This window comes from Euleptes europaea, chromosome 1, assembly GCF_029931775.1.
Source record: "Euleptes europaea isolate rEulEur1 chromosome 1, rEulEur1.hap1, whole genome shotgun sequence".
NCBI classification, from domain to species: Eukaryota; Metazoa; Chordata; class Lepidosauria; order Squamata; family Sphaerodactylidae; genus Euleptes; species Euleptes europaea.
Window position 1 is genome coordinate 29,804,024 of NC_079312.1, and position 20,834 is coordinate 29,824,857.

Here is a 20,834-nt window from a genome sequence, read left to right on the forward strand (position 1 = left end):
TGGACTTTTTATACGAAGGAAAATCCCAGGGTGGAAACCAACCGCATCCTCAAAAGCGCAGCCTATTCTACCACCCTCGTTCTGCTCGTACCACGCTAGCGGGGATGATTTGCTCCTCCTTCCCCATTCCGTCGCCATTTCACAAGATCCCGCTTCACGGCCACCCGCTCCCCCCTGAGACGGTGGAAGAACTCCTTCTGACGCCCCGAGGCCGCCGCTTCCGCCCGCTCGGGTCATAGAGAACCCAGGAGAAGAGCCTAGAGCGGCCGGCGCTGGCATTCGCCCGCCTTTGCGTGACCCCTCCTCCAAGTTCGGTGCGGGGGGGGGCGGACCAACTCTATGGTGATTTGGCGGGCTCGGAGCGGCGGCGCTCGCGCCAAGGGGCCTGCTGCGGCGCGCGGAGCCCCGCCAGGGCGGCCAGGAGGAGCGACATGAACCCCCGGCCGGCGCCGCTGCCTCGCGCCACCCCCTGGCGCTCCCTGCCTTGCCCGCGCGCCGAACTCCGCCTCGATCTGGTGCTCAGCGGCGGGCAGACCTTCCGGTTAGTGCGCCCCCTAGCGGCTTCCGCGGGAGGACGCGGCGGACTCCTCGGAAGGCGCGGGGACGGTTTCGGGCCGGGAGGTGCGGAGGCGCCGCCCCCACCCCCACCCCCGCCCCCACCCCGCTCTCCTCTTTGGCCTCTGCCCGGCCGCCCAGGATCCCTCTAACGGAGCTCCTGTGCGTTGAGCGAGCGGCGTGGCAGCCAGCAGCTTCGCTGGTGGTGCGGGTGCAAGGATGGGGGAAATCTCCCCCCTTTTGAAAACCCTTGCGCTGCTAAAGGCACAAGGGCCCTGAAGGGTTAAAATGAAATGATTGGTGCCCGGGAGGTTTTGCTGCTCTGTAGATGCACGTTTTCCCCGTCCGAATTCTGAAAACTCAGGAATAAGCCCTCCCCCCCCCCCCCCATGCAGAGTTTTGATAATTCAGATGGGGGAAATGTGCATCTAGAAAGCAGCAAATCCAAGGCAAAACCGCCCGTGCATCAGTGGCCTTCGTTTGCAACGAAGGTTGCCATATTTTAAACTGGTCCCTCTAGCTGCCCCTTTAATATCAGTTTGATCTGACAGCAATTGTGTTTCAGCTGCCCATTTCCACTTATTAAACTTCTATTTAAAGGACATTTTTTTCCTGTCCAGTTGGCAACCTTCGACTTGCAACCTTGCTAAAGGGGGGGGGTAGTCTCAGTGCTAGAGCATCTGCTTTGCATGCAGGTCTTGGGTTCCACCCTTGGGTATCTCAAATTAAAAAGATCTTGTCATAAGTGGTGGGAATAGGGTTGCCAACATCCAGGTGTTGGTTGGAGATCTCCTGGGATTACAATTGATCTCCAGGCGACAGTTCACCTGGAGAAAATGGCTGGTTTGGAAGGTGGAATCTATGGCAGTATATCACATTGAAGTTCCTCCCCCAAACCCCACCCTTTTCAGGCTTCACCCCCAAAATAGTCAAGTATTCCCCAATCTGGATCTGGCAACCCTAGGTTGGAAAGGCTTCACCCTAAGATAGAATTTGCCAGCTTCAGGTTGGGAAATACCTGGAGATTTTGGGGGGTGGAGCCTGAGAAGGGTAGGGTTTGGGGAAGGGTACTTCAATGAGTCTACCTTCCAAAGCTGCCATTTTCTCCAGGTGAACTGATCTCTGTCACCTGGAGATCAGTTGTAATAGCGGGAGATCTCCAGCCACCACCTGGAGATTGACAACCCTATCTTGAGAGCCTGGAGTGCTAATGCCAGTCAAGAGCACACAATGCTGACCTTCATAAACCAGTGCTGCCATGTCAGGTTGCCACCCATTTTAGTTGGCACTCTGCATTATGTCTTCTAAGGATCTGCCGGCCTGCTGGTTGTTATTTATTCTCCGTTGTCAGTACCTTACAAGAGATATTGTGATTAGAGTTTGGCCTAGGACTAGGAAGACCCATGTTCAAACCCACACTTGGGGAGGGGCCGTGGCTCACTGTTAGAGCATCTGCTTGGCATGCAGATGGTCCCAGGTTCAATCCCCGGCATCTCCAGTTAAAGGGGGCTGTGAAAGACCTCAGCCTGAGACCCTGGAGAGCCGCTGCCGGTCTGAGTAGACAATACTGACTTGGATGGACCAAGGGTCTGATTCAGTATAAGGCAGCTTCATGTGTTCACTTAGCTGTGAAGTTTCCTTCCTAGCTGACTTGGGCCAGTCATTCTTGGTGCCACCTGCCTCTCAAGGTTTTTCTAAGGATAAAAGGGAGAGCCATGTCTGGTGCCTGGAGCTCCTTGAAGAAAGAGCAGTGTAAAACTGTGAGTGGTAAACAATAATGGGAAAGGACCATTTTTAGTTTTAGACCATTATGCTCATATTATATTTGCTAGTGAGCCACATTAAAAAAAAAAAGGTCTATTGAAAGCCACTGCAGCATATCAAAATCTGCACTTATACTATTAGTGCAAGCCTTTAAAAAGTATTTTTCTTTTGCCTGTATAAAATTCTATATCACTTGATGAAATTGACTGGTAATAGCTTTCTGAATGTTTTTAGTTCACCTTTGGGAAAAGGTTGTATGACTCAAAACACCGTGTGTGTACGGTTACCCTCATGGCCTGCTGCCCTAACTGAAAGATATGAAGCCCAGAAAGAAAGATGCATCATTTTAATGGCTTTGCCATATTAATAAATCTGAAAAAGAGGCATCAGTGCCATTTTAATGAGCTATGTTAGCTGTCAAAGTACTTGTGTGTGCACTAAGGTGTCATGCACAGGAAGTGGTTGAAGTGTGTATTTAATTGTTGATTTATATCCCATTTTTCTCCAGAGTGGTGTAGTGGTTAAGAATGGTGGATGCTAATCTGGAGAACTGGGTTTGATTCCCCACTCCTCCACATGAAGCCTGCTGGGTGACCTTGGGCCAGTCACAGTTCTCTCCGAACTCTCTCAACCCCACCTACCTCACAAGGTGTCTGTTGTGGGGAGAGGAAGGGCAGGTGATTGTAAGCCGGTTTGAGACTCCTTAAAGGTAGAGAAAATCAGGATATAAAACCCAACTCTTCTTCATTGAGAATGCTAAGCAGCTTACAGTAAAAAAAAATACAGTCAAAAGTCAATAGGGAATGGAGGGGAAAGGCTTATAAATGCAGAGCAGATCTTCCTCTCTAGTGTAACATTCATGTTTCTGCAGTGAAGTTAAGCGGTTTTTGTGGATATGTGAAGAACTGTTGGTTCCTCAGAACCGTGTGAAAGTGACCAGTTCCATTTTGGAGGGTACAGTCAGTGACCCTACATTGATTTCATACTGCCTTCATTTATGTTCTAGGCAGCTCAAGGTGACATTGAGCAGGTTCCAAGCTGGGCACCCCATCTAGGTTCTGAGCAGGTTCAGATGTGCCTCAGGTAGTTAGGCTGTTGAATTATATGCCTTCCGGAGGGCGCGTGAGCTGTGTGTGCATTGACCTCCGAAGCATGCTTTGAAATTCTTCATGGCCAGATCACTGTATCAAGAAATGCATTCATGAGATTTTTAACATCAAATTAAGGAGCACCAAGAATCCTACACAGATGACAATAAAGAATGCATGTGGGATAATAGTTAGAATCTTGGACCTGTACCCAACTTGGCCATGAAGCCTTCAGGGTGACTTTGGGCTAATCGCTGACTATCAGCCTAACCTATCTTGTTGAGCTGTTGTGAAGGTAAATTAGATTAAGCTGCCCAGGGCTTCTTGGAGAAAGGATAAGAATGTGTAGAGAAACGTGAAGTTTTCTCACATGGATGTTAATAGCTTCAGCTGCTATGTTGCAGAGACATTCTTGACCTTATTGTTGTGACTTAACATAAGAGGCACCCTGCTGGATCAGACCAGTGGCCCATCTGCTCCAGCATCCTGCCTCATGCGCTGGCCAACCAGTTTCCCTGGAGGGCCTAAAAACAGGGTATAGAGGCCTTTCCCCAATATTTCCTCCTAGCCCCTGGTATTCGGAGACTGACCACTTCTACATGTGCTTAGCTCTTTAGGGCTTCCAGTTCAGGCTTTGGTGGGCAGCCTGGAACTGCAAGGATCAAGGGGAGCAAGCAAAAGTTGCCTCACTCAAAGAGAGCCAGCATGGTTTAGGGAATTTACTGGAAGCCCATTGCACTTTTGGTGTGCTTTTACTTGTGCTTTGCGTTTTGAATTCTCACTTCCTGTTAAAGCACGAGCAGCCTCCTTTTGATTACTAAGTTCACAGAATCAGCATTGCTGTCCGAGGGCCGTCTAGCCTCTGCTCAAAAACCTCCAGAGATGGAGAGCCCACCACCTCCCGAGGAAGCCTGTTCCTAATGTTGAGCCGAAAACTCTTTTGATTGCATTTCAACCCGTTGGTTCTGGTCCGACCTTCTGGGGCCACAGAAAACTGCTCCACACCATCCTCTCTACGACAGGTCTTCAAGTTCTTGAAGATGACAATCCTATTGATATGCCTGTATTATTGTATTAATTCCCAATGACAATAACACAGTAGGAGGTTGAGAGTTCAAAGTAGTCTTGTCGAAGGCTTTCACGGTCAGAGTTAATTGGTTCTTATAGGTTATCCGGGCTGTGTGACCGCGGTCACACAGCCCGGATAACCTACAAGAACCAATCAAAGTATTAGGCCCAATACACACACCGGGTGAGAACTGCCCCAAATGCGCAGGACAGTTCACACACCAGAACAAAGGATCGCAACAACATTTATAACTTCTGGTCAGGGGTGTTACAAATATGTTATATAGTGCGTAGAAACACAAAGACCCAATAATGGATACATTTGGATTAGCATAACCTATCAGTGTGGTTTTGAGGCGTGGATTTAGGGGGCTACATGATCTGTAATGGAGAAACGAAACGTAACATTCTTATCTGACACCCTTAAATTACTGCCTTGGGCCTCATTAGGGCGGCTAGCTGTACCAGGCCTTCAAGGATGATCTCATTGGCACCTGATTCATAATGGCTGCGAGCTTATGCTAAACCCAGTGATCACACACTAGTGAATCTGACCCAAAGATTAATTCTTTACCCCTTAAACATGGGGCAGTGCCTTTATATATGTGTGCAGAATATATATGTGCCTGATGTTATGCTCTTATACCTGAGCATAGCACCTCATCAAGCTATGAGTATACATACATGAGGAAGAATATATGTTTTCCCATAAATGAAGTTTATAGGCACTTCACTATCACCTCTCAATCCTCTCCTCTCCAGGCTAAACACACCCAGCTACTTCAGTCCCGAGGGCTGCAGAGATAGCTTTGGAATAGTGGAGACAGTGATAATGTTGCTGTCTTGTTCAAAGTGAGCGTGGAGAGCCTATTGGGGTGATCAGTCTTTGAGGCCCTGCTGATGCCTGACCTTGTCGCTGTGCCTAGCCAGGCTTGAGGGCTTCCCTTATGACGGAGGCTGATGGCCTGGAGTTCTGCAGTACTATTGGTCTGCGCCTGACTGCTAATTTGGCCTGTGTCCCTCTCAGGTGGTCTGAAACCAATCCTGGCTACTGGACTGGTGTGATTGCGGGACGGGTTTGGACCCTCACACAGTCCGAGGAACAGCTCTGGTACACGTTGCACGATGAGGAGAAGGAGGAGGACAGGAGGGAAGAAGACGGCCTCTCCGAACCACCGTTGAAGAAAGGCAGGAAGCAGCTGCAGCCCGAGACCAGCCGGGCAGGCGTAAGCGGACGCTCAAGCGGGGAGCAGATCCGGGGGGTGGATGGCTTAGACCCGTCGCAGATCCTCCAGGATTATTTCCAGCTCCATGTCAGCTTATCTGCATTGTACCAGGGTTGGTCCTACACGGATGCCCACTTCCGGAATGTTGCGGTCAAGTTCCCAGGTAGGAAAACTCAGGAACGGTGGCCTGCAGGGGACTTTTAAGGCTTAGTGTAATGCCAGTAAAGTATAATTCATGAGCTGCAGGGGAGATGAGTGAAAAAGGAGACCATCTGGATACCTCCAGAGCTGGGGCAGCCGCACTTTTCTTTATCTGGCTATAGAAGGCCTACTGCAAGATGGTGCCCCATGACACCCAATGGGTGATTCCACACAGAAGCTGGTGACGAATAGGAGGTGTGTGTTTTAAGCAAACAGGAAGTGTCTAGTCCTCCCGGCTACAGAAGCAGGTTTGGAATTGTGTAGAAGCGCCAATTCCTGCTCAAGAGACGATCTGTTGTTTAGAGATCCGTGTGCGGATGCCGAGCCCATATAGCTACCCCTGAGCATGTAAGAAGACCAGAGTTTGTATCAGTCACCCAAATTCAATGCCAAGAAAAACGGCCATTTTGTGATATGAACAAAGGATGCAAACTGAAGTGTATCTGCTCAATTTGCTTAGTTTACATAATTTATTCTGCTACATATGTAGAGTCACAAGGAGTCTCTGGGCACTGCCCTCACATGTTTTATTCAGTAGCCTCGAGGGCTAGAACCTTAGCTTTTTAGAAAAAACGAGTTTCTCCAAAGTCTGAATTCTGTGACCTGTACCCAATTAATTCTACATGGTTGCGGAATACACACATTATCCTGGGGGCCGCAAATATGACAACCCCGTTTGTCTCTTTTGTATGACCTCACACACTGTATGCTGCAGGGGAAGGGCTGTAGCTCAGTGGTAGAGCATCTGCTTGGCATACAGAAGGTTCCAGGTTCAATCCCCAGCATCTCCAGTTAAAGGGACTAGGCAAGTAGGTGATGTGAAAGACCTCTGCCTGAGACCCTGGAGAGCCGCTGACAGTCAGAGTAGACAATACTGGCTTTGACGGACCTTGATGGTCTGATTCAGTAGAAGGCAGCTTCACATGTTCACGAGTTCATGCCTGTGTGTCCTCTCAGGGGTGCGGGTGCTACGGCAGGACCCCGTGGAGTGCCTCTTCTCTTTCATTTGCACCTCCAACAACCACCTCTCACGCATCACCAACATGATCCAGCACCTGTGCCAGTCCTTTGGGCGCCGTCTTTGCCAGCTGGACACCAAGACGTACCATGCCTTCCCCTCCCTTCAGGCGATGGCAGGTAAGGATGCCTTTGCACAGATAGACCTGGAGGGGGGATGGAGAAAAACCATGCATCCCGAGGATGGTGTTTTGATGGTGTCAGGCTAGGGCCTGGGTCACCCAGGTTTGAATCCCCCATTCTGCTATGGAAATTTGTGGGTTGACCTCGGGCCAGTTACTCTCTCTGCCGCTCTCATCTTAGCCTACCTCACAGGGTGGTTGTTAGGAGGAAATATTGTAAGGTGCTTTGCGTCCCCATTGGGGAGAAAAGCAGAGTGTAAATTTCCAGACGAACAAATAGAATTGTTCAGGAACATGTCTGTTCTTCAGTGGTGTCAGCAGATTATTCAGCAGTGCTAAGGATACCATGGAAAACCTGGGTGTGTGTAGGAGTGCTAGAGGCCGAGTGAACTGGGAGCTCACTTTCACAGACAAGCAATTCCTGTCCCCCAAGAGATAACCGGTTTCTTGTTGCCTATAACACATTAGGGTGCTGCTCCTTGGATATCTGAACCAATACTGGGATAGATCGCGATGGGTAGCCACATTAGTCTGTCAATAGCTGTAGAAAAGAGCAAGAGCCCAGTAGCACCTTAAGGACTAACACAATTTCTGGCAGGTACGAGCTTTCATGAGCTGCCAGAAATGTTGTTCGTCTTTAAGGTGCTACTGGACTCTTGTTCTTTTCTGCTGCAATAGGGAGATGGTTGCTTACCATTTTGTGACAGCGGCACGAACGGAGATTGCTGAACGACGGAAATCTCCAAACCTGCCTTCGACCAAGGACTGATAAACTGGGAGGATAAAAGAACAAAAGGGAAAGATGGGATATAACACGTGCCTTGTGCAATTGGTGGATTGCAGGCATTTTTGGAAAAGAGCATGCAGGTATAACAGTGGGATTGCTTTATTAGTGGGGTGTGTCCAATCATGCAGGTTCTCCAGCAAAAGTGCATTTCCATTTGCAGAAGAGGGGGCAGCGATTTCTGCCAGTTCCTCATTCCCTCTGCAGTCTCCCACTTTGCCCCCGGGTTGTTCCCGAGGATCTGCTGACCCACAGAAGCACAATTATGGGGTCTCAGTGGACTGCAGTAATAGAAGAAAAAGTTGTCGTCATCAGACTGGCTTACAATCTCCTTCCCTTCCCCTCCCCACAACAGACACCTTGTGAGGTAGGTGAGTCTGAGAGAGCTCTAAGAGAACTGTGACGAGCCCAAGGTCACCCAGCAGGCTTCATGTGGAGTGGGAAATTGAACCCGGTTCTACAGATTAGAGTCCACCGTTCTTAACCACTACACGCAGGGAAAGGCCGTAGCTCAGTGGTAGAGCATCTGCGTGACATGCAAAAGATCCCAGGTTCAGTCCCTGGCATCTCCAGTTTAAAGGGTCTAGGCAAGCAGGTGATGTGAAAGACCCCAGCCTGAGACCCTGGAGAGCTGCTGCCAGTCTGAGTAGACAATACTGACTTTGATGGACCAAGGGTCTGATTCGGTATAAGGCAGCTTCATGTGTTCATGTGTTCATGGGAAGTGCGAATGTACCATTCTGCAAAGTCTGTGGGTGCTTGGACACAACTTTTTTCTCTGTTACTGATTTACACACTATGCATTAATTTATTTCAGTAACTGGTTAGTCGACCAGTGGTCTGTTAACCCATTTTGTTTGAATTGAAAAAAATATGTGTACTTTTCTGCATATAATCTCTCTCTCTCTCTCTCTCTCTCTCTCTCTCTCTCTCTCTCTCTCTCTCTCTCTCTCTTTCTCTTTCTGTTTGATTATACTGTCGAGAGCAAAAGATGTGATCTTTCTTTGGATATCCCATTGCAGAGGCAGATGCAGAAGCCCGGCTGCGTGAGCTGGGCTTTGGGTATCGGGCCCGGTTTGTGAGCGAGAGTGCCCGCGCTGTTCTGAAGACACTCGGTGGCGCCGCGGGCCTGCAGCACCTGCGCACGGTCTCTTACGAACAAGCCCGGCATGCCTTGTGCACCCTGCCTGGCGTGGGAGCCAAGGTGAGTGCGCTTGCTGCCTCGAGAACTGAAGTTGGGATGACTCAGAGCCAGGAGTTCTGTTGAGTTACCCGGTAGCTCAGTGGGAAATGTTATAGGAAATGGCCCTAGAGGGAGGTAGACTTTTTTTTTGCTGTCAAGTTGCAACTGACTTATGGTGACCCCGTAGAGTTTTCAAGGCAAGAGACATTCAGAGGTGGTTTGCCATGGCCTCCCTCTCCATAGCAACTGTAGGCTTCCTTGGTGGTCTCTCATCCAAATACTAAGCAGGACTGAACCTGATTAGCTTCCAAGATCTGAGACGTCGGGCTAGCCTGGGCTATCCAGGTCAAGGATATTGCACAGCTTGAGAAGGTGCAGAAAAGAGCAATCAAAATGATCAGGGAGGGCTAGAGCAACTGCCCTAAGGGGAGCGGTTAAAATGCTTAGGGCTGTTTAGCTTGGAAAGAAGGTGGTTAAGGAAAGACATGATTAGTGGGGTGTCTATAAAATTATGCACGCTATGGAGAGGTTGGACAGGGAGAAGCTTTTCTCCCTCTCTCATAATACTAGAATGTGGGGTCATCTGCTGAAGCTGGAGAGTGAGAGATTCAAAACAGACAAAAGGAAGTATTTCTTCACACAACACATAGTTAAATTGCGGAACTCTCTGCCCCAGGATGTGGTGATGGCTGCTGTAATGCCTGTAATCATTATTATTGTATGCTTATGTGTTCCGTTTGCATAATTGCTCTTCTGGAAAAGCTAGGCCTAAAGTATAAAAGCAGGTTTGGAATACTGTGTATTCATAATGCACACATGGAAGTTTTGGGAAGGTTGGCATCGGGGGGCCATGAATCAGCCAGCTCACGCTGTCTGTGGCTGATACAGTAAGCAGCGTATCTTCGGAATTACCTTTCCGTTGAGGAATGTGGTATCTAGTTACTTCCAAGATCACAAGACCTAGAGCTTGCCTAGAAACAACATCAGGCAAAATCTATAGGATAGTCTAATCAAAGTAAAGTATATCCCTAAAGTGTGATTGGGGCTTTTCTATGTCAATCTGCGTGTCAATAGCCATGGGCCTGCCCCCATATGAAAGCATAAAGGTTTGATGCTTCCTTTGTCTCTCTGGTGAGTACCCTGCATCTTAATTGTGGGCTATTTCACCCCAGCTCTGTTGTTCAGCTAAATAAAGAACTGATTGTAACCTCCTAATTGTCTTTATGAGACATTAGGCTTTTCACTGCCAACTTGGAAGGCTTTAAGAGGGGGGCGGACATATTCATGGAGGAGAGGGCTATCTATGGCTACTAGTCAAAATGGATACTAGTCATGATGCATCCCTATTCTCTCGAGTATCAGATGAGCATGCCTATTATTTTGGGTGCGGTGGAACACAGGCAGGATGGTGCCGCTGCAGTCATCTTTTTTGTGGGCTTCCTAGAGGCACCTGGTTGGCCACTGTGTGAACAGACTGCAGGACTTGATGGGCCTTGGTCTGATCCAGCATGGCTTTTCTTATGTTCTTATGAGGTAAATTATCTTCTGCAGAATACAACCTATCTTTGTTTTGGAGCGACTATAGCTCAGCTGTTAGAATCCTTGCTTCATTTGCAGAATGTCTGCAAAATGGAGATATTCCGCCAGGCCTACAGTTGAGGGCAGCAACGGTTTTATCAAATCTGCCCTCCCTACCTCCCCCCTCCCCTTTAGGTTCTATCAAACTGAACTAGGAGGCCCTGATTGCGTTGGTGGGCCATGATGGCCCTGTTCTCGAATGGCGCGCCATCTGTTTTATTTATTGGAATCGATTCATCATTGGATGTGATTTTAAGGACTTTAGGTAGTTATATTTTATGGTTTTATTCTATTGTTACATAATTACATCTGATGATGTTAGCCGCCCTGAGCCCGGCTTCGGCCCTAGATAGAGGGCGGGATAGGAATCAAATAATAAATAAAAAGAAAATAAATAATTCAATGGCTGGCAACTCCAGTTACAAAGGACCTTGGGTAACAGTTGTCGAGAAACAGCTCAGGACCTTGGAAAACTGTTGCTAGCCAACATAAATAGGACTGGGCAAGGCGGAGCAGTGGTTTGCCTCCCTTTAAGGCCGCTTCACAAAAGGGCTAAGGAGGGAGGTTAGGTATGGTGGTGGATGTTTGATGGCTTGAGAATAACAACAGTTGTGGTGATTTGAGAACATAAGGAACATAAGGCCATGCAGGATCAGACCAAGGTCCATCAAGTCCAGCAGTCTGTTCACACAGTGGCCAACCAGGTGCCTCGAGGAAGCCCACAAACAAGACAACTGCAGCAACATTGTCCTGCCTGTGTTCCACAGCACCTAATATAATAGGCATGCTCCTCTGAGACTGGAGAGGGCAGGTATGCATCATGACTAGTATCAATTTTGACTGGTAGCCATGAATAGTCCTCTCCTCCGTGAATATGTCCACTCCCCTCTTGGTGCAGGGGTTGTAGACAGGGGGCTAGTTGGCATTGTCACAGGGGGCTGATTGTAGCAGCATGCCCATGGGGAATGTATTTATTTATTTGTAAAAATGTTATGCCGCCTCTCTAGGGAGCCAGCCCAAGGCATCTTACAAAATAAAACATAATAAAAAAGAAAACATTAAAAGTCATTAAAACCCAGCTTAAAATAACCCGGCCCCAGCCTAAAAACATAGACCGTAAAAACACGGACTCTGACTAAAGGCTCTTCCGTTGTGATCTTCTTTGCCTCCTTTGCAGGTGGCTGACTGCGTCTGCCTGATGGCCCTGGACAAGGCCGAGGCGGTCCCTGTGGATACCCACATCTGGCAGGTTGCCAAGCGGTACTATGGCCAAGAACTGGGCTTGGGAGCCCGCAGTGTGACGGAGCGAGTGCATCGAGAGATCGGTAAGGGCTGGGCATCAGGTGCCCTGGCTGTGGTGAACCGGAGTTTCCCAGATAGGGACAGCCAAGCACACCCTTCCCCAAATGCTGGCTTCAGCAAGCACACCATTGACTACCACAGAAAGACTGTGGCACAGCGGTACATTATCTGCTTGGCATGCAAAAGGTCCCAGGTTCAATCCTGAGCATCTTCAGTTTTAAAAAAGGTCAGGCTGTAGCTGATATGAAAGACCTCCACTAGAGGCCCTGGAGAACTGCTACCAGTTTCAAAACACTACATGGACCTTGGTAGACCAGTTGTCTAAGGCAACTTCTTGTGTTCATGCAAGTTCAGTTTACCTGCCTACTCAACCCAAAGCAAATGTAGAAATTCCATCAGGTGTAGGTTGCAGCCCAGGGTACGGTCATGGGGCATGAGATGCGGCAGCCCTGATGAAGCTAAGCAGGTCCAGGTTTTGGGGAGGGGGCGTGGCTCATTGGTAGAGTATCTGCTTGGCACACAGAAGGTCCCAGGTTCAATCCCTGGCATCTCCAGTTAAAGGGACTAGGCAAGGAGGTGATGTGAAAAACCTCTGCCTGAGATCCTGGAGAGCCGCTGCCGGTCTGAGATGACAATACTGACTTTGATAAGAACATAAGAAAGGCCCTGCTGGATCAGACCAAGGCCCATCAAGTCCAGCAGTCTGTTCACACAGTGGCCAACCAGGTGCCTCTAGGAAGCCACTAACAAGACGAGTGCAGCAGCACCATCCTGCCTGTGTTCCACCGCACCCAAAATAATAGGCATTCTCCTCTGATACTAGAGAGAATAGGTAAGCAGCATGACTAGTATCCATTCTAACTGCCTTGAATACCCCTCTCCTCCATGAATATGTCCACTCCCCTCAAAGCCCTCCAAGCTGGCATCCATCACCACATCCTGGGGCAGGGAGTTCCACAATTTAACTATGCGTTGTGTGAAAAAATACTTCCTTTTATCTGTTTTGAATCTCTCACCCTCCAGCTTTAGCAGATGACCCCGTGTTCTAGTATTATGGGAGAGGGAGAAAAACTTCTCCCTGTCCACTCTCTCCAAGCCATGCATAATTTTATAGACCTCTATCATGTCTCCCCTCAGCCGCCTTCTTTCCAAGCTAAACAGCCCTAGGCGTCTTAACCGCTCCCCATAGGACAGTTGCTGTAGTCCCCTAATCATTTTGATTGCTCTTTTCTGCACCTTCTCAAGCTCTGTAATATCCTTTTTTACGTGTGGTGACCAGAACTGTACACAGTATTCCAAGTGTGGTCTCACCATAGATTTGTACAAGGGCAGTATGATATCAGCAGTTTTATTCTCTATTCCTCGTCTAATTATGGCCAGCATGGAATTTGCCTCTTTTACAGCAGCCACACACTGGTTTGACATCTTCATTGAGCTATCCACTACCACCCCAAGATCCATTTCTTGGTCTGTCTCTGCCAGCACAGATCCCATCAGTGTATATGTGAAGTTGGGATTTTTTGTCCCAATATGCATCACTTTACACTTACTCACATTGAATCTCATTTGCCATTTTAATGCCCGTTCTTCCAGTATGCAGAGATCCTTCTGGAGCTCTTCACAGTCCGATTTTGTTTTAACCACCCTAAATAATTTGGTGTCATCTGCAAACTCGGCTACTTCACTGTTTAACCCCAACTCCAGGTCATTGATGAACAGGTTGAAAAGCACCGGTCCCAACACAGATCCCTGAGGCACCCCACTGCTCACATCCCGCCATTGGGAGAACTGACCATTGATTCCTACTCTCTGCTTCCTATTTTTCTGCCAGCTCTCAATCCATGATGGACCAAGGGTCTGATTCAGTATAAGGCAGCTTCATGTGTGTTCGTGTGTGTGTCAGGATCTGAACGGGAATTGCCCTGCAAGCCCATTTGCATTCTGGGATGGAAGAAAGGCTGGTTATAGAGACAATAAAATAAGTTATCAGTAGTTTGGTAAAATTCCACCTATCAGGAGCTGCGTGTTTTGCCTAAGTTAAAAAAGTGAAAATCTATTGCATGCTTATTACATATATATAAAAGGCAGGGTTAAGTTTGCCAACTTCCTGGGGGGGCCTGGAGCTCTCCTAGAATTACAACCGCTATCCAGATGACAGAGATCAGTTCCCCTGGAAAAAAATGTCTCCTTTGTAGGGTGGAGTCTACGGCATTATACCCTACTGAGCTCCCTCCCCTCTCCTCCCATCTCAGGAATTTCCCAACTCGGAGCTGGCTATCATAGGCAGGTTACAGAGGCTGTAACCTGAAGCTCTACCATCGAGGCACTGCCCAAAACCAGCCTTGCTTGGCTTCAGGAATGGGGTTGCATTGTGCTTCTTCCAACTGTCCCCTGGGATGAGCTAAACCAATAGGTCTTCCTGTTGCAAGCACTCCCTGTGAACGGGAGCCCGGGTTCTTCAGACAGAAACAGGGATTGGCTTGCAGCTAGGGAGCTTTCTGGTCAGTGGGAACCAACCGAGAGGCATGGCCACGTTCTCTTGCCCTGTTCCTACCATAACTGGAGTAGGCCGCCTGTTCATACAGGGAGACCAAAAGTGAATTCCTTTGCTATGAAACATGGCCCAAGCTATCCCAATAGGTTACATCACACTCCACCCTCTGGCCAGGCTTATCCGCATAGAATTCACAAGGCCTGTTCGGTTAATGGCTCACTGTTCTGTCTTCAGGGAACTTCTTCCGGAGCCTGTGGGGACCATATGCTGGCTGGGCCCAGGCGGTAAGTAACAAGCATGAATCACGCTGATCTATATATGCATAGTTGTGGCCACGGTTGCGGTGGTGTGGCTGTGGCTCAGTGGTAGAGAGCATCTGCTTTGCTCACAGAATGTCCCAGATTCAAGAAGCTCTGCTTCTTTTAGGCCATGTTAAAGCAGAGTACACACATGTCTGGCTTATCATTGCAGATGTTGGATCCAAGTGGCGATTTACTGCCATGCCTCTAAAATGGTTTGAATGGGAGTGTTGTCTGTGCGTGTTTGGCTTTCTGTCTGGTTTTTACCTTAGACGCAGGCTCAGACTTCCTTCTTGGGGATAATTGGAAATCCTAGCTAGGAGCCTTTGAGCAGCTGATATTTCTCCAGAGAGGGGGTCTTCCCACTCTGTGGCAGTGCTTCTTTCCCATTTCCCCTCCTAGCTATCCCGTGTTTAGGTTATCATTTTGCTAACTCTTTAAAAATACAGCGAAGAATTAAAAAAAACACCTGGAAACTGTATTATTCATATGTATCATAAAGCTTGTACAAATAGAAAGGGAACTGTTTAGTTATAAGATTGTATTGGAATTAGCATTATAGAAATCAGTTACCATACAAAAATTTTATATGCATTATATTGGAGATAGCATCTAATCTTGGGTAGAATTATTATGCAATTGTAAAGTACAAATGTAGAGGAAAATGCTTAGATATAAGACTATACTGGTAAAACTTTTTATAATCCCTTTTGAATATATATGATAGTAATCATAAATGGATTTGTAGGCCTTCATAATAAGGCAAAAGTAAAGCATATATATTGAGTTGAATGTCAATGTAAAGGGTAGTCAGTACTAACATTACACTAGACCCATATATTATAAGATAGAACTCATGATGAAATCAGTTTTTGTATGTTCACCCATCTAAAGAACGTTTCGGTATCTTGTAGTTTTAAGGATATTGTGTCGTGCGTGTTTCGGTGTTATGTCTTGTATGTATGTTTGTGTTATAAAATGTTTCATTAAAAAAAACCCACTTTGCTAACTCTGATTTTCTTCCCTCACCAGGTCCTTTTTTGTGCCGACCTCAAAAAGTACGAGTCTCCGGATCCAGACGCCAAATCCCGGTGTGCCAAACTCGCCAAGAGCAGCCCTTCTGTCCTGACATAATAACCTCCCTTGTAAACCCCAGTATAGCTTGTGGGTCCAGTCAGGCAAGTAAGGAAACTGATATTCTCTGCAGAACTGGAGCCCTCTAGAAGCCTCCAGGCTGAAAAACAGGGCCCTGTCTCCGCCGCCAAAGAGGGTTGCCATGGAGTTTACCTACCTACCTACTCCTTCAAACTCTGGGTGTTTTTTTCCCTCCACCAGGGGGTGGTTGTGGCATGAGTTTGATGTGTAGCCGGAAAAAAAAAAAGGTTTTTACTGTTGTCTCTCATTTTACTTTGGCCTTGGTGTGTGTGTGTGTGTGTGCAGTGTTGGTGTGGCATAGATTGCTCATTCCATCCTTATCAGAATCGTGACGCCCGAATAAGGACTGCAAACAGTCACCTCGCCACAAAAAAGCAATCCTCCTATGCAAAGCGATTTGTTGTAGATGGAGCGCTCAACAGCAAGCACTGGGCATGCTTGAGGCTTGTGGACTATTGAGTTCAATTTCTGGGTCAACGGGTGGCCAGCTGGCCACCTGTATGCCCACCTGGGATTTCATTTAACTCCTGAGGCTCATGAAGTTTCAATCAAGATATGGTTAAAGAAGTGTGCCCTGTTTTCCTTATAAGCAAAGCAATGTTTGTTTTCAGGTGATTCTGCGTTTTAATGGTACATCTCTCTCTCTTTGTATGTAAATGTATAAATGTTTTTACTCGTGTGCCAAGTGCACTGTAAAGTCGTATATGGCACCAGCTTTTATCACGGTGCCAGGCAGATTGGGAGGGGTGAAAATGCGGTGAAAACTATACCTTCACGCCAGTGGGGTGCTATCTGGGGTACTCGGGGCTGAGAAGAATATAAAAGTCAGCCATCCCCATTCAAAGTCGCATTCTATATTTCTGCCCTCTGAGAATGCTGGCCCCAATTCAGCTTAAGTCAATCATAACTAAAGTCCTTGGGAAATGGTGGAACTCATTAGTTGTGGCTGACCCATTGTTTTCTGTGAGACTCATTCGTGACTAGCTTTAGCTGGGTGGGGCCCACATGCATTGCAGGCACTTTGAGAATGATCCCATTGCAGTCCACATGGGGTGGACAGCTCTTTAGGTTGCTTGCCAGCAGTCCAAATGACAATATGGCTGTTATTGCACCAAAGCCTCACACCGACAAGGGCCTGTTCCAAAGGGTGCTCTTGCCCCACTTCTGAACATGACTTCCCCAGCAACTGGAGTGGCTGACATAGCATCAGATCAGAAGCACTCTTTCTCATCTTGTAAAATATGCCTTTCTTTCATGTTCTGGGATGATAGAATCAGAGTTTAAACGGACCACCAGGGTCATCTAGTCCAACCCCCTGCACAATGCAGGAAATTCACAACTACCTTACCCCACACACACACACCCAGTGACCCCTACTCCATGCCCAGAAGATGGCCAAGATGCCCTCCCTCTCATCATCTGCCTAAGGTCATAGAATCAGCATTGCTGACAGACGGCCATCTATCCTCTGCTTAAAAACCTCAACAGTAGAGCTTGCGCTCTCTATGTACTGTCCCAGATTTAATCCTTGGTGTCTCTGGATAAAAGCACCTCTGGTAGGAGGATCATCCATCTAAGACACTGAATAGCTGCTGCGAAAGGCCAGCAGAAAAGATGAGGCAAAATGAACCAACCGCCTTCTGACAGAGTACACGACTGCCTCATAAGTTTATTGGTATGTTACTGTGGCATCTGTCTTTGGGCTTTACGTGACCCAGCTCTTATGAGGTCTGTTCTTCAGAGATCTTCTCCTACTTCTTTGAGAGGCCAGAGTAGAGACTCCTCATTATGTTGAAGTCAGGGCTCTTCATTCATCTTATCACCTCCATATTGAACCTAAGGTTTCTTGTTCTGTCAAACACCTTCATGCTTTTTCCTTTCCTTCTCAATATGGTGAAATGCAGTTCATATTTGGTACCATGCTGTAGATGTGTGTGTGCCCCCTGTCTGCTCTTCCTTTTTCTCTTATCCTTCTCAGTGGTTCATTCGATTTTTAATGATGAAACTTTAAATGATGAATTAGATAGGTCAAATGGTGGGCAAAGTCTGGTCAAAGTTAAAGCATTTTTGTCCTACAGGGGTTAAAAGATTTAAGGATATGTATGAAACTTGTTAAAAATCAGGGGACTTCAAAAACACACAACTTTGATAGGCCCACGCTAGAGATTTTCTCTTTACCATCAGTCCACCACTATCCACATACGCAGAAGACTGGTCTACCCAAACCATAGAAGGAGGTAATGGAACGGACTGTACCACTTCAGAGGGCAGGGGAGAGACTACGTTTTTCAAAATTCCTCTAGATTAATAATTAAATGAAAGTGAAAATTTAGCACCACCCATTCTTCCCAATTGCCTTACTTGTTACCATGGAGGAAGTTTTTACTCAGAGGAGCATTAAGTATGTGATGACCCCCCCCCCATTTCCTGGCTTAGTCTGTGCATGAATATGAAGGGGGTGGTAAAATTCTGAGACTGTAGAATGGGCTGTACCACTTCAGACTGAAGGGAGGGGGCTCACATTGTTAATGCTCTCCAATGTAAAAACCTACCTGTGTGTGTGTGTGTGTGGGGGGAAATTAGCACTTCACATGCTATGCCTGTTTTCCACTTACAGAGGATCATCTTTTGAAAAAAATGTAATCCCTCCCCTGTAGTCCATTCTGTCACCAGGGCATTCTGCCTCTACATTCACACCTTGTTCTGCTCCAGGTATAGTCCATGCCTAATTCCCCAACTCAATTCCAGACCGCTTCGTGTTATTTATAAAGTGCTTTGTCTACTTCTAGGTGTTACACATGGTAATAATAAAGTGTTTGCCTCTCTAAGCCTCTCTCTCGAACCCTCATTTGTCCTTCAGAAAGAGGTCCAGAAAGCTCTATCGACTGGGTGTTGTGGAATCTGTGGCAATTTCCTCCTTTCTCCCCCCACCCTTCCCCTTTTACACACATAGATGAAGTGGATAAAACCAAGCACACTTCCTTTTAATACAAGAACAAGCAACAAAATAAGAAACTTCAAGTTACAAAGTTCCGCTTGCACCGAGAGGGTAGAGGGTGAGACAGCGCAATGGGGAGCCGTCAGCTTCGGGAGAGCAGAGAGAGGGAGGGGCTGGACGATAGGAAGGATCTGGGTTCTGCCAGATGGGTGGTGCCAGGACCAGAGTGGGTGAAGACAGACATAGCATTTTCAGAGCAGTCACAGGGGGATCTTTGCCCACAGTGTGAATCCAGCTTTGCAGACTGGTATTACAAACACACTCATTGCTGGATGAGTGAATTGCTTCCCAAGCCAAGGAGCTGTCAGCCCCTCACTTTTCTCTCCCCTCATACTTGAGTTGAGGTGTCCAATTATTTAAAAAAAGGTTGTTGGAAGATGCTCACTAGCTTATATTTTTCCACTTAAGAGCATCCACAAAACATTTTTAAAAACAGCTGCAAAACTGTGTTGGAGTGGGAGGTGTTGAGTGATGTTATGGGCACTAGCCAATAGGTGCCTACCGCAGCCAGGTCCAGCCCAAACCCACACTGAAAATCTGCAGAACTGGTTCTAGAGTTCGCTTCTTGTGAGGGAGCAGATAGCGCTAGCACACCACCACTCTTAAAATCACCAGTTTTCACCCACGGACAACCAAATACCATCAATCAGAGGTCCAGCTGGGCTCTACCAAAGCCAAGCCCCTTCTGTCTACCTCCCTTCTCTTTTTTGTGGCAGAAATGCACACACCTTCCCCAGATCAAGCCCTTGCTGCAAGAAAGTGGCTTCCTCTCCCTCTGCTATGCATGTGACAGAACACCAAGAAATGCTGGCTCCACAGAACTTTCTACAGAGCTTGTGCTGTGGTGTTGCTGCTCTCTGCTTTTGGCCTGGGCTGCATGAGGTGATTGGGGGTAATTTGCTTTGCTTTTGAGGCGTCTTCCAGATCTGTGAATCTGCATCCCCGCTGGGACCTGTGTTGCGAAGGGACCCTGAATGGACTTTGGGGTGTTTCTTTCTTTGACCGTCGCATGATGGGGCGCAAGGAGAATGGTTTCATTTTTGGCTTGGGCTCATGGGCTGAGCACAGGGCTCAGGCAGGTCCTGTTGGCTGGGGCCAGCTGTGGGCCAATTTACGGCGGAGGAACGGAGGGGGAGAAGCATCTCCAGGAAAGTGTGTGGCTTGCGATGGATCCGCTCCCATCTCCAGGTTTGGGAGGGTGACATGATAACAGGGAAAGCTTTCCATTTCCCCATCCGTGGGGTGCAGCCACTCTTTGCTGGGAGGGGGGGTTGTCATGGCAGTCCCAGACCCTTCCCTGGCTCTGCTTGTGGCAGCGTTGTCTGAGTTGGGCTTGGAGTTGGCCCCACCCTGCTGGGTAGGTGCTGGCACTGCTGTTGGGTTCCTTTGTCCCTGATGAAGACTCAGGCTTCAGGTTGACGTTGAGAGCCCAAGGACTCCTCGCTGCTACTGGAACCTGAACCTGAAGAAGAAATGAAGTATTTCTACACACAACGCATAGTTAAATTGTGGAACTCCCTGCCCCAGGATGTGGTGATGGATGCCAACTTTGAAGGTTTAAGAGGGGAGTGGACATGTTCATGGAGGGATAGGGCTATCCATGGCTACTAGTCAAAATGGCTACTAGTCATGATGCATACCTATTCTCTCCACGATCAGAGGAGCATGCCTATTACATGAGGTGCTGTGGAACACAGACAGGATGCTGCTGCAGTTGTCTTTGTGGGCTTCCTAGAGGCACCTAGTTGGCGACTGTGTGAACAGACTGCTGGACTTGATGGACCTTGGTCTGATCCAGCAGGGCCTTTCTTATGTTATGTCTGTCAGGACCAGTAACGAGTAAGCATAGAATATGAAGCTGTCTTATACTGAATCAGACCCTTGGTCTACAAGGTCTGTGTTGTCTACTCTGACTGGCAGCAGCTCTCTGGGGTCTGAGGTCTTACCGATAATCTACTATGTTATCCTTTTTCTGGGGATCCCACCAGGGACATTTGGCA

General features: G+C 47.8%; 2 protein-coding genes across 2 annotated transcripts in view; one reads left to right on the forward strand and one right to left on the reverse strand.

Moving 5' to 3' along the window:
* The first annotated feature begins 424 nt into the window (after nucleotides 1–424).
* OGG1 (8-oxoguanine DNA glycosylase) lies at nucleotides 425–15,843 on the forward strand. The gene is made up of 7 exons (XM_056858941.1): nucleotides 425–541; nucleotides 5,503–5,864; nucleotides 6,860–7,039; nucleotides 8,848–9,029; nucleotides 11,764–11,911; nucleotides 14,617–14,666; nucleotides 15,714–15,843. Exons 1-7 carry the CDS (start codon nucleotides 432–434, stop codon nucleotides 15,813–15,815), a joined length of 1,134 nt encoding a protein of 377 aa, XP_056714919.1. The 5' UTR covers nucleotides 425–431; the 3' UTR covers nucleotides 15,816–15,843.
* A 4,394-nt stretch (nucleotides 15,844–20,237) lies between these two features.
* Nucleotides 20,238–20,834, reverse strand: part of CAMK1 (calcium/calmodulin dependent protein kinase I) — a 40,131-nt gene continuing 39,534 nt past the window's right edge. The window contains exon 11 of the mRNA XM_056860027.1: nucleotides 20,238–20,290. Within this exon, the coding sequence (XP_056716005.1) occupies nucleotides 20,238–20,290 (53 nt within the window). The remainder of the gene's footprint in view (nucleotides 20,291–20,834) is intronic.